At 44.5% G+C, this 12,759-nt stretch overlaps 1 protein-coding gene and 1 long non-coding RNA gene across 6 annotated transcripts in view; one reads left to right on the top strand and one right to left on the bottom strand.

The window, feature by feature from the left end:
- Window positions 1–10,577, bottom strand: part of LOC125163630 (uncharacterized) — a 63,206-nt gene extending 52,629 nt beyond the window's left edge. The window contains exon 1 of the long non-coding RNA XR_007151522.1: window positions 10,435–10,577. This is a non-coding gene — a long non-coding RNA (uncharacterized LOC125163630). The remainder of the gene's footprint in view (window positions 1–10,434) is intronic.
- TBC1D1 (TBC1 domain family member 1) overlaps window positions 1–12,759 on the top strand; it is a 225,515-nt gene that overhangs the window by 63,933 nt on the left and 148,823 nt on the right. Inside the window, exon 1 of one of the 5 annotated variants that reach the window (XM_047855659.1) lies at window positions 10,578–10,896. The exons of the other annotated variants lie outside the window; for them this stretch is intronic. Within the exon in view, the coding sequence (XP_047711615.1) occupies window positions 10,867–10,896 (30 nt within the window). The 5' untranslated portion in view covers window positions 10,578–10,866. Of the gene's footprint in view, window positions 1–10,577; window positions 10,897–12,759 lie in introns of those variants that run through there. 5 annotated transcript variants of the gene reach the window in all.

Raw genomic sequence — 12,759 nt, 5'->3', positions numbered from 1 at the left:
TATGTGGCTCTGTACCAGGCACAAGTTACCAACATGGGAGAGACATTGTTCTGCTTTTTAGGTGCTTGCTGTGCAGTTCCAAAACTATTGTGATCCAAAAATACCAACATATACAAATTTAGGCTTTGAAAAGAGTGACAGCGTTTACAAGAAGAGTATCCATTGTGTTTCAAACCTGATGCTTTTGTTTAAGACCTCATTTTTCTAGAATAGTTTTAGATTCACAGCAAAAAGTGAGCACAGAGTATAGAGATTTCCCCTACACCCAGCCTCCACACATAAATAGCCTCTGCCATTATCGGCATCCGCCAGCAGGGTAATACATTTATTACAACTGGTGAATCTGTATGGACACAACATGATCACCCAAAGTCCATAGTTTACATCAGGACTCACTCTTGGTGTTGTATATTCTGTGGGTTTGGAAAAATGTAGAATGACATATATCCATCATTATAACAGCATAACAAGTAATTTTCACTGCCCTAAAAATCCTCTGTGCTCTGCCTATTCATCTCCCTCTTCCCATTCCCGACCGCTTGACAACCACTGATCTTTCACTGGTTCCATAGTTCTACGTTTTCCAGAATGTCATATGGTTGGAATTATATAGTATGTAGCCTTTTCAGATTGGCCTCTTTCCTTTAGTAATGTGCATTTACAGTTCCTCCATGTATTTCCATGGTCTGGCAGTTCATTTCTTTCTAGCACTAAATAATATTCTATTATCTGGATGGGCCACAGTTTATTTCCCATTCACTTACAGAAGGACATCTTGGTTGCTTCTGGGCTTTGGTAACTAAATAAAGCTGCTACAAACATCTGTGTGCAGGTTTTTGTATGGACATAAGTTTTCAACTACTTTGGCTAAACACCAAGAAGCACGATTGCTGGATTCAAAGTTGATGACTTTAAAGAACTAGAGGATAGTGGGTAAATAGACATTGTTTTAGAAGTGGGAAATCATGCTAATTAGAGGTAAACTAAGCCACTTTTTTTTTTTTTTTTTTTTTTTTAGGAAATGGTAATCTATGAAATAAGGGAGAAAGGGGAGTTTGGGTCCAATTTTTATTCACTAATGGATTTGGGAATTAATATTTTTCAGTCTCATTTTTTAGGAGAAACGACTTTCAGTTTAGAAAAAGTTATTTTTTGGTGAAATTAATGCTGTGCAAGGTGGTGTTTTTAATGTTTTTATTATAAATTATAATAAAAATATCTGAGCTTAAAGCTGAGCATCCGTGTTTAGTTTTAACACAGGGTGAGGATGTCAAAAATCTTACGACTAAATTTTCAGTGTTTTCTTTTATGAGCTAATTGCTGCTGGGTTTTTCCATGATTTTGAAACGTGTGTGTACAGTACTTTTGAAAAAAGATTATTTGCTTAAACTTTATAGACTGAGCTAAAGTTAGAAAAACATTGTTTCTATTTTTGGAATGTCTTACCAACTAGAAAATGAACAAAATGACCATACATACTAAGCAAAAATACTGAGGTGGGAACAGATATTAAAATAGCAAATATAGGAGCGCCTGGATGGCTCAGTCTGTTGATGTTAGACTTTGGCTCAGGTCATGATCTCATGGTTCATGGGTTTGAGCCCCATGTCGGGCTCTGTGCTGACAGCTCAGAGCCTGGAGCCTGCTTCAGATTCTTTGTCTCCCTCGCTCTCTGTCCCTCCCCCGCTCACACACTGTCTCTCTCTCTCTCTCTCAAATATAAACATTTAAAAAAATAGCAAATATATTAATTTAGCTGGTTAGAAATGTCATAAGCCTTTTCATGAATTGTTACTTTTAATGAAGAGATAAATCTGCCATAAACTGAATTTGTTTTAAAAAGACTGCTGAGGGGCGCCTGGGTGGCGCAGTCGGTTAAGCGTCCGACTTCAGCCAGGTCACGATCTCGCGGTCCGTGAGTTCGAGCCCCGCGTCGGGCTCTGGGCTGATGGCTCAGAGCCTGGAGCCTGTTTCCGATTCTGTGTCTCCCTCTCTCTCTGCCCCTCCCCCGTTCACGCTCTGTCTCTCTCTGTCCCAAAAATAAATAAACGTTGAAAAAAAAAATTTAAAAAATAAAAAAAAATAAAAAAAAAAAATAAAAAGACTGCTGAGGGTAGAGAGAAACTGGTGTGAACTTTACTCTTGAGGGGGTCTGTCACAGACTGGTCCTCTCTAGAGTTAACAATTCAATGGCTCACTTTTTTACACTGCAAAGTCTTACGATTTCTAATTGGGCTGCAGCCAGATTTTAATTTTGCAAGGCTTTTTGATAAATGTACTGAAGGTGACTGGAGCCATTAAAAATGTTATTAAATCTGTTTGCTGTTATTCTGGCTAACAAGAAACTATAACCTGATAACGGAAATCAAAACAAAATTAGAGACCTAAATTTAAACGTTGATATGGATGCATTAAAGTAGAATGTTCTTTAGCTAATAACCTGAATTTATTATCTACCTTCAAATAAGTCTTCACCAAATTTATCTTTCCTCTTCCCTCCCTCACCAAATTATGGAGCATCGTTTGTTCTGAAGCTGGTCTTCGGGTGCTTGGGCTTGCCACCCAAAGACTCCATTTTGAATTTAGCACGATTTAAAATGTGACTGCATATATGTGCTTGAGAGAAAGTGAGAGATGTAGACAGAAGGCGTGGGATGGGTGGGAAGAGGAATGGAATAGTAGTAGTGGGAATGAGCAGGGTTTACTGCTGAACTAGGAATTTCTGAGGTGCCTGAAAGTGTGTGCGTGCCTTCCAAGTCTCTGGCCAGCGAGAATTGTACGAATTTACCAGAGAAACTTGGAATCATTCACAGTGTGCCTTAGAGTTAAGGTAACAAATGGAGCGCAGTCATGCTGCTAGACTTAGCAACTCATAAAAAGGGAGAAGCAAATATTGAGAATTGGGGAGGCCCACTCATTCTGGAATTAGTTTTGGCTAACACACAATCTCCACTTTGATCTCAACTGTTTGTCCTGTCTATAAACTCAGTCATGAACTTGAGACCTCCAGCCCATCATTTGTTTTATTTTTGCATTTGTACCATATACTATGTTAGGGTTCTCCAGAGAGACAGAACCAATAGGATATAGGTATATGTAAGAGGAGATTTATTATAGGAATTGGGTCATACGGTTACGGAGGCTGACACGTTCCACCATCTGCTGTCGGCAAAGGTGGAGAACCAGGAAGGCTGGTGGAGTGGGTGTGAGTTTGGGGGCTGATAGTGTAAGTCCTGGTCTGAAGGAGAAGACGCAAGAACCAGAGCACTGATGCCCATAGGCAAGGGAAGATGAATGTCTCAGCTCAAGTAGAGAGCACCAATTTGCCCTTCCTCAGCTTTTTGTCCTATTCCTGCCCTCCACAATAGGATGATACCAACCCGATGTGCTGTGCGTGAGAGCTCTCTTCTTTAGTCAGTCTACCTATTCAAATGCTAATCTCTTCCAGAGACGCCTTCACAGATATATCCAGAAATAATCTTTACCAGCCAACTGAGCATCCCTTAGCCCTTTTAAGTGGACACATAAAATTAATCACATCATTAACCAACAGCAATCCCTGCTGGCACTACTCTTCCTACTACTGCTACTACTACTATAGCTAATGTTTCTTGAGCACCTACTATATGCAAGGATTCAGGCTGAAATGCTTCATTTGCATCTCATTTAATCCTAAAACTAGCCCTCTTTGCCTGGCTGGCTCAGTCAGTACAGCATGAGACTCTTGATCCAGGGGTAGTAAGTTCAAGCCCCACGTTGGGTGTAGAGATTACTTTAAAAAAAAAAAAGATCCTAAAACTAGCCCTCTACAGCGTGGGCTCCATTAATATAAAGCTTCATGGAATTAACTTACCTGAAGTCACTTAACCATTGTCATATAGGATTTAAAAAATTGCGACAATTCACATACCATGAAATTTAAGTTTTTTAGTATATTTAGTATAGTGAATATACTAAAAATTCCAAAATATTTTCATCATCCCAAAGAGAAACCCTATACTCATTAGCAATCACTCCCCATTTTTCCCTCCTTCCAATTCCTGGAAACCATGAATCTACTTTCTGCCTCTATGGATTTGCCTATTCTGGATATATATTGTAAATGGAATCATACAATATGTTCTCTTTTGTGTCTGGCTTCTTTCACTTAGCGTAATGTTTTCAAGGTCCATTTACACCTAGCATGTATCAGCACACTACTTTTTACGACAATTGTGTGGGATACATTTTGTTTCTCCATTCATCAGTTGATGGACTCTTGGGTTGTTTCTATTTTATAGAGCTGTTATGAATACTAGTACTGTGAACATTCATGAGCAAGTTTTTTCATGGCATATGTTTTCAGTTCATACAGAGGGATTTTGTTGCATGATTTTTTTGGACTTGATAGTACCCTCAGCAAATATTTTTTTTGGAAACAAAGTTTTATGCCAGACAGGGATAACTGCACACCTCCAAACTAAAATTTACTAAAAATTCTTTTTACAATGTGAGCTCTGTTTTCTGCCTTATCTTAGTAAGGCTTGATTTCCAGAGATAAGCACCAATTTTTTATGCTTTTGTCCAGCTGATCCTTCTTCCTAGAAAGCCCACTCCCTCATCACCATCTGTGAAAGTTGTAGAGTCTTGGGGCACCTGGCTGGCTCAGTCAGTAGAACATGTGTGGCTCTTGATTCTGGGTCATGACTTCAAACCCCTCATTGAGTGTAGAGATTACTTAAGAAAAAATGTCCTGTCACCTTCCAGCCAGGAAGCTCGTGCTTCCTTTGCAGCCTGAAGTTACCTTTCGTTTTTTTTTTTTCTGGGAACTCCGTGGAGCTTTACCTGGGCCTCTCCCATGGTGTTCCCTTTCCAATCTTACTAGCCACCCTCTATCTCCCTTGAGGTCAAGATTCAGGCCTTGTCACATTTCTATTCCTTGCCAAGACTTGTGTTGCTTTACACAATAGGTGATGAATATCCTAGAACTGAATCACTCCCTGATTAGTTGCCGTGATATTGTGATTTATAATAAGAAACATACATTTGATGTCTGTCCCCTTTCCTGGCACAGAGCTCCTAAAACCTTTGGAATTTCCTGTGAAGAGAGCAATGAAGGTGTCCTTTTGTTATGTTAATCAAGAGACTTTTGGAAGCCTTGTGGTCACCTAAGAAAGGAGACTGGTTGCCAGGGAATCAACCACAGGATTAGAGAGTAGGGACATTCAGTCCTACCCCCTGACCTCTGGGGGGGCGGGGGGGGGAGGAGAGGGGCTGAAGTTTGAGTTTTGTCACTAGTGGCCAATGATTTAATTGATCATGCTTCGGTAATGAGGTCTGCATTAAAAATCCAAATGACAGGGTTCGGAGAGCTTCTGAGTTTGGTGAACACTTAGAGATGGCAGGACACTGGCACTCTCAGAGAGTGTGCGAGTGCACTTTCTCCACACTTTGCCCTAGGCCTCTCTGACGTCTGGCTGTTCCTGAGTTACAGCCTTCTATAATAAACCAGTTATCTAGTAAGTAAAATGTTCTGAGTTCTGTGAGCCGCTCTAACATAGGACTTGAACTCGAGGAGGGGCATGGGAGAACCTGTGGCCGGCTGGTCAGAAGCCCAGGTGACAACTTGGCCTTGTGATTGTCTTATGGGAAGTGTGTGTGGGGGCCGCAATCTTGTGGGACTGAGCCCTTAACTTCAGGTTGATGGTGTCAGAATTGAGTTGAATTGTAGGGTACCCAGCTGGTGTCAGAGAATTGCTTGATGGTGTGTGTGGGTGGGGGGAGAACCCATATTGTCATTGGTATCAGGATCATAGTTGCCGAGTGGTTCTGATTCACTTGAAACCAAGTTGAGTTTCCTCCTATTACGGCTGCCCTATTTTTAGCCAGGTCTTATGGGGGAGGAATGGGTCGTCAGAGTGAGGTCAGGCTTTTGTAGGCTTCCCCCTTTCTGCCTCCACCTCTGAGCTGGTGGAGCACAGCCGAGGAGGTTCATCTCCTCTGGAATTCTCAGAGGAGACTCTGCGGTCCTTGCCTCTTGCTTCTCCTCAAAGGAAGTACATGGCAGAAGAGTGGGAGCAGTGTGGGGGTTACTTCGGAGGGTTCCGGTCAGACTTAGAAGGGAAGCAACTCTACCAGTTTCTGGGTCTCCCCCCCCACCATCTCTTTTCAAGTCCTCCTGTAATGTCTCAGGAAAACTGAGATTAAATCATCCTTTTAAAGTTACTTAGAGGGGCACCTGGGTGACTCAGGTGGTTGAACGTCTGACCTCTGCTCAGGTCACGATCTCGCAGTTTTTGAGTTTGAGCCCCCATGTTGAGCTCCTAGCTCGCTGCTGTCAGCGTGGAGCCTGCTTCAGATCCTCTGTCTACCCCCCCCCCCCCAGCGCTTCCCCCGCTTGTATTCACTCTGTCTCTCTCCTTCAAAAATAAATATTAAAAAAAAAAGTTAGACAGCAGTCTTGAAAAAAAAAATAGGGGTGCTGGATGGCTCAGGCAGTTAAGTGTTCAACTTGTCATCTTGGCTCAGGTCATGATCTGGGGGTTTGTGGGATCAAGCCCTAAGTGGGGCTCTGTGCTAAAAGCACAGAACCTGCTTGGGATTCTCTCTCTGCCCTTCCCCTGCCTGCACTGTCTCTCAAAATATATAAAATAAACATTAAAGAAAAAAAAAGCAGTCTTGGATTTTCTAGAAATCATTTGTTTAGATCTCAGAAGTCCTATTTGGATATATGTTTTTTAAAATTGTTATTTATTCAATTCATTCATGCAAGTAATCTCTACATCCGACGTGGGACACACATGTTCTTCCAAGCTTTCAGCAAAGCTAAAGGTCAACACCAGTATTGACCTCTGGCTGAATTCATTTGGGTGACCCATTTTTGCTTGGCTGGGTGGAGTTGTTAATAATTGGGTGTCCCTTCTCCAAGATGCCACAGCTCATTCAGTCCTAATTGTCTCACACCTGGCTTTCTTCACACATTTATGTGACCTCCCTGCCCTTTGACATCTCTGAGGATCTGACCCTACCCCCAATTTATCTGCCCTTCTTCCCCACCCCCCGGGCACCACAGGTAACTGTGATAGATAGGGCTGGGAATCATCAGCACCTTTGAGTAATGATTTGTCTGTCATAGGGGTTCTCAATTCTGACAGAGAGACAATCACCAGGGAGCTGTTAAAAATAACCAATGCCTGGGAGCACCTTGGGGGTTTAGTCGGTTAAGCTTCTGAGCTCAGGTCATGATCTCATGGTTTGTGAGTTCAAGCCCAGCATTGCCCTCTCTGCTGTCAGCACAGATCCGGCTTTGGGTCCTCTGTCCTCCTCTTGCTGCCCCTCCCCTGCTCTTTCTCTCAAAAATAAACATTAAAAAAACAACAACAACAAAAAACCAGTGCCTGGGCTATCTGTAGTCCTTCCCTGTGGGAATATACAGTTTCTTGGGGGGAAGGATACTTTTTTTTCAGATGGTGGTGTTTTAATGAAAATTGTTTTATTTGAATGTGGAACCAGTAGCTTGTCTGATGTTAATGGTTTCCCTTTTGTGAAATTCCAAATTATAATAGAATTTTTTCTTGCAGTGTGACTGGCAAGCTCCATGCTGGCAGTGAATTAAAATAAGACCTTTCTCCTCTATTTCTTAAACTATATGCAGAGCTCTGCATTTTACGGTCTATCAAGTCTATTCAATGGAAAGGCCCTTATGTTCCCATATTCCCATGAAATGAGTGATTTTGCCCAGTCCAGGATCAGGCAGAGATCTGGGGCAGAGGGAGACCTCTGTGTCCCTAAAGGATATCCTCTAAAGGATATATAAGCTTTAGGCAAGTCCAAACCAGGTTCTGAGAAGCCTCCACCCAGAAGTGCATATTTGGAGAATTGGATCCAGGTTGAAACAATGAAGACTTGGTGTCCCTTTTTTCACCTGCCAGCACACTTTCCCGTTGTAAGTGTTACATCCAGGATTTGGTCTGACTTTTTCTTTTTTTGCAAGAAGTGTATGATTTTATCTCCTAAATTTAATCTAATTTCTTTTAGATCTCCTGCCCAATTTGCAGAAAATTTATCTTGGTCAGAAGAAACTCAGGTTTCTTTCATCAATTTCAGGTTCCTTTCGTCCTTTCAACCCTAGAGTTGCTTCTAAATTCTGGGGTATTTTTATAGAGCTCAGTCTGGAGATTGGAGTGATAGAGTATGGTGATGACTGTCATGGGCCCAGCTTGTCCCACCTGGTCCTCAGCTGCCCATCCAGTCCCATCAAACTGTGTTGCTGCCTAGGAATCTTCCAGGTCTCTCTCTACCTGAGCTAGTGCATACCATTCCTAGGACACCAGACAATTTTAGCTGTTCTCTCTAGGGGCTGTTGGCCAGAAACCCATTTTAAGCCTCACGTCAATGACTCTCACATACTAGTACATCCCAAACTTGAACGTGCACACTAGACATATGGAATCAAGGTAAAATCAAAGTTCTGACTCCGTAGGTCTGGATTAGGGCAGAGCCTGAGATTCTGCATTTCTAACAACTTGCCAGATGGTGTCTAGGCTGCTGGTTCTTTGAGTAGCAAGGTTGTGGAGGACAGAAGGGCTCTTGGTGTAATGGACTTGTCAGACTCAATCTCTTCTATTTGGAGGAAGTGATTTGATAACAGGGAAGGATTTGGTTAAATGGCTGCCAATGCACTCCCTTTTTCTAGCTTTTCATTTTTTTCATTTTTTTCTTTTTTTAGTAATCTCTACACCCAATGTGGGGCTTGAACTCATGACCCTGAGATTAAGAGCAGCATGCTCTTCCAACTGAGCCAGCCAGGTACCCTGATTTTTTTTCTTTTTTTTAAGTAAACTCTACCCACAATGTGGGGCTCAAACTCACAACCCCAAGATCAAGAGTTGCATGCTCTTCCAGCTGAGCCAGCCAGGTGCCCTAGCTCCTAATTTCTTAGGGAATAATAATCACTGTTTAAAAGAATGAAGGAACAGCACTTCCTTAAGATGCTCTTAGGACCTTTTTTACCCAGGTAGGCTCTGTTAGAATGCTGTCACTCTTGGCTTTCCCCATGCACTCTATCTGGAAGGAGAAACAAGAGGATGACATGTCCCTCACCCCCATGATCCTCTCTTCTTGGTAGTCATACCCGTGTGTAATACCCCTTGTCTTGTGTGTGGACTAATTTCCTTACATTTAATGAAGAAAATACAGCGGAAGTTTTGGGCTGTCACTTCCGAGATCAGTTTCTAAAACAACTGATTTCCTTCTTGGACACATGCTGTTTCTCAGATCATTTGTACTTGGGGGGATGCGAACTGACATTTTATGAGCAGCCCTATGGGGAGGACCACATGATGCAGCAAGAAACCCAAGCCCTTGGGGCACCTGGGTGGCTCAGTCAGTTGAGTGTCTGACTTTGGCTCAGATCATAAGCCGGTTCACCAGTTCAAGCCCCATGTCAGGCTCTGTGCTGACAGCTCAGAGCCTGGAGCCTGCTTCAGATGCTGTGTCTCCCGCTTTCCCTGCCCCACCTCTGCTAACACTCTCTCTGTCTCTCTCTCTCTCAAAATAAATAAACATTAAAAGAAAGAAAGAAAGAAAGAAAGAAAGAAAGAAAGAAAGAAAGAAAGAAAGAAAAGAAACCGAAGGCCTGAGTGCAACAGCCTGTATGGAACAAACTATGGGAGTGAGCTTGGAAGGGGATCCTTCAGTCCCACTCCAGTTTTGGGATGGCCTCGGCCCCAGCTAAGGCTTGAACTCAACAAGAGAGACCTGAGCCAGAGCACCCAGCTAAGATGCTCTGGATTTCGGACCCCCAGAAACCGGTGTTTTAAGCTTCTCAGTTTTGGGATAATTTGTTACACAGCAATGGATAATATACCCACCTGACTCAGATGCCAGACGTTTGGAGACCGTCCAAACCGTTTGAATAAAATGTTCTATTGGCCTATCATGAAAATAATGCACAATATGACAAAAGGAAAGAGAACACAGTTCTCGGTCTGGGGTTGCTATTTGGCCTGATTCACACAGTGAGTGGCTCAACATGACTTACACTTACACGCTGGCTACTAGACCTTTGCACTTTTTCTTTTTTTCTTCCAATGTGGAACTCTGGGGTGTCTTGAGTTAGAAACTCAGCTTTAACCTTTGTAGCTATAAACTGACTACACTGTCTTATCGTCTTGCCTTGGGAGAGAAGAAAACCGGTGAAGTCACCATTTCTCACGTGGCTGAAACCTGCCGGCTGGCAGGAGCTTCGTTTCCTACCCCCACCCCGAGTCTCAATAGCTTAGTTTCCTGACTCCAAGAAAACCACCTTTGATTATATAAAGGTATTAGGGGCTAGGGAAACACTAGTCCTTTTGTTTCCCGCCATCTCGAGCGCTTAGAAAGAAACGCTGTGGGGGTGGGGGCAACCCCGGTTAAGTTGGGCGGGCTTTCTCAACTCTGGGACTTGTATCCAACCTGAGCGAGAGGACTTCCCGGTTCTCCGAAGGTTGTGCGAAAAGGACGTCCGAGGCGTGTGGGTTTCCTCCTCCCGGAGCTGCGCAGCCGGGGACAGCCGGGAGGTGCGGGACCCCCGCGCGTCCCAACTTCCCGCCGCGAGCCCAGCGTGGGGGTGGGCGGGGTCGGCCGCGCTCCGTCCCCTCCCCCTTCGTCCCCTCCCCTTCCCCGCGCTCTCCCCACCCACTTCCCTTTCTCGGCCGCCCGGGCAGCCCTGCGGGCGCGACCTCTCGGAGCAGTGACGAGCGGGGAGGAGCCCGCCGCCGCCGCCGCCGCCGGAGCCATGCCCGCGCCCCGCCGCGCCCTGAGCCCGCCCCCGGCTGTCCGCCGTCCCACGGGCCGGCGGCGGGAGTGAGCGGGAGCGACGGGCGAGGAGCCGCCTCCCGGCCCGCGATGTCACCATTGTTCAGCTGGGTGGCCAAGGTAGGCGGCGTCGGGGCAGCGTCGGGCCGGCGCCCGTTACCGTAGCGGACGGCTCTGGGAGCCGGCGTCCCGGCGGGCGCGGTTCTGGGGACGTTTGTAACCGTCGAGCCGCGGGGGGTCCGGAGCGCGGGAGGAGCGCCTGCGGCAGGGGGTGGGGGGGGGGGGTCTGGCCGTGCCGAGACCGCCGGCGGCGGGGGACGCCCCGCTGACTGGGGACAGCGACCGGAGAGTGGCGGGCGCGGCTGGGGTCGTTTCCCCGGCGGTTCTCATTCATTAGTTGGCCTAACGGGCTAGGTGGCGTCACGCCCATTTGACGGGTGGGGAGAGCGAGGCTCGGCGCCGGACCCAGGTGTCCGCACCTGGCGGCCGGCTGCCTCTCTTCCCCCGCAGCCCACCACGCGCCGCGGATTCTCCGCCGGGTGTTTCCCCCGCGGCGGGAGCTTGGGTGGCATCCTCCTTGCCACCGGCTTGTGCTTGTTTGCCTGGGTTAGGGCGCCGAGGATGCCGAAAAGCTGGACTTGGTGCACACGGAGGGTGTCCGTCCTTTGTTTTAAACTCCCTGATTTCAGAGGGTTCGGTGGCCTGAGTTTTGAATGCAAAATGTTTACCTTCTATTTCCATAAAGTTTTATTTTCAGAACATTAGCGCCTTCAGAATAACTGAGCGTTGCAAACCCCTGCCAATTTCACTATCGCTAAAACGAAGGGATGGGAGTAGATTTCTAGAGTTCCCACCAGTTTGCGAACATAGAATTATTTTAATACCCTGGCGGAGTACCAGCCGTTTAGGTGTTTTTGAGTGATGGATCCCTCTCATCTTCTAAAAGGCCGGCAGGACAACTGGGCACCCTTCTCACACTCCAGGGATTCCTCTTAGCCCTTAGCAGGGCTCACTCTTGGGAGTTTGACAGGTTGAGTAATAAACTCTTATTGAGAGAATCTGTTAGCCATTATGTGACCCTTTACAAATAATAATTAGGTGGTTGTTATATCTTCTAGTTATGTAGTGCTTTTAGAGTGCTGGTTTTATAAATAAATACCTGTTTGTGAGCCACATAAGGCTTTGCCTGTCCTTTAAGTGGTAATAAAATGGAGACACAGAAACCAGATTAGTTATTAGGCACTGTATCCTATCTTCTCATTCTCACCAGAATTTTCACTTCCTGAAACACAGCTGTGATAAAATGAAATGACTTTCAACAAAGTTTTGAGCCCTTGTAGTTTTGTGCTGAATAAAAGAATGATAAAGTCCAGATTTTTTGGTTTGAAGTGATACCTTATTGGCTTTTATAAGTAATGCTAAATTTAAAAAAATGTTACGTAGTTTAAAAAGTAATTCAGGGTGTGTTGTCTGATTATATTTTATTTTAGGTTGAGGATTCGAGTCCACCTTTTATACTGTTTGACTTTGTACCACAAGGCCAAAGGGAGACAAACCAAAAAAACAAAAAACAAAACAAAAACTTACTCTATATTTTTTTACTCCAAAATTGGTAAGAAGTAAATCTAAAACAACAACGACAACAACAACAAAAACCAAAAAGAAAAACCTGTCAACAAACTTATTCCTGGTACTGTTTTATAGTTTTGTTTACTTTTCCAAAACATTTAATAAAGATGCTTTTCACTATAGGAGTGAGGTGGACTTTTGTTCACGTTGACCTATGAGATGATAGTGAAAACACCAGACTAAAGCTTTACTTAAAACATTAAGGACTTTTACAAGGATTGTCAGCTTTCTCCAACTGGCAGTACTTTTGAAAAGGTGATGTAAATGAACTGTATATTGTAACTTCCTGTAAATTCTGAATCGTGTTATTCCAGAGTTATTTGAACTACAGAACAACAGCAAAACTGTGAAATG

Source organism: Prionailurus viverrinus, chromosome B1 (assembly GCF_022837055.1).
Source record: "Prionailurus viverrinus isolate Anna chromosome B1, UM_Priviv_1.0, whole genome shotgun sequence".
NCBI lineage: Eukaryota > Metazoa > Chordata > Mammalia > Carnivora > Felidae > Prionailurus > Prionailurus viverrinus.
Note: the sequence above shows the minus strand (reverse complement) of the source record. Positions and strands in the feature narration are given on the sequence as shown.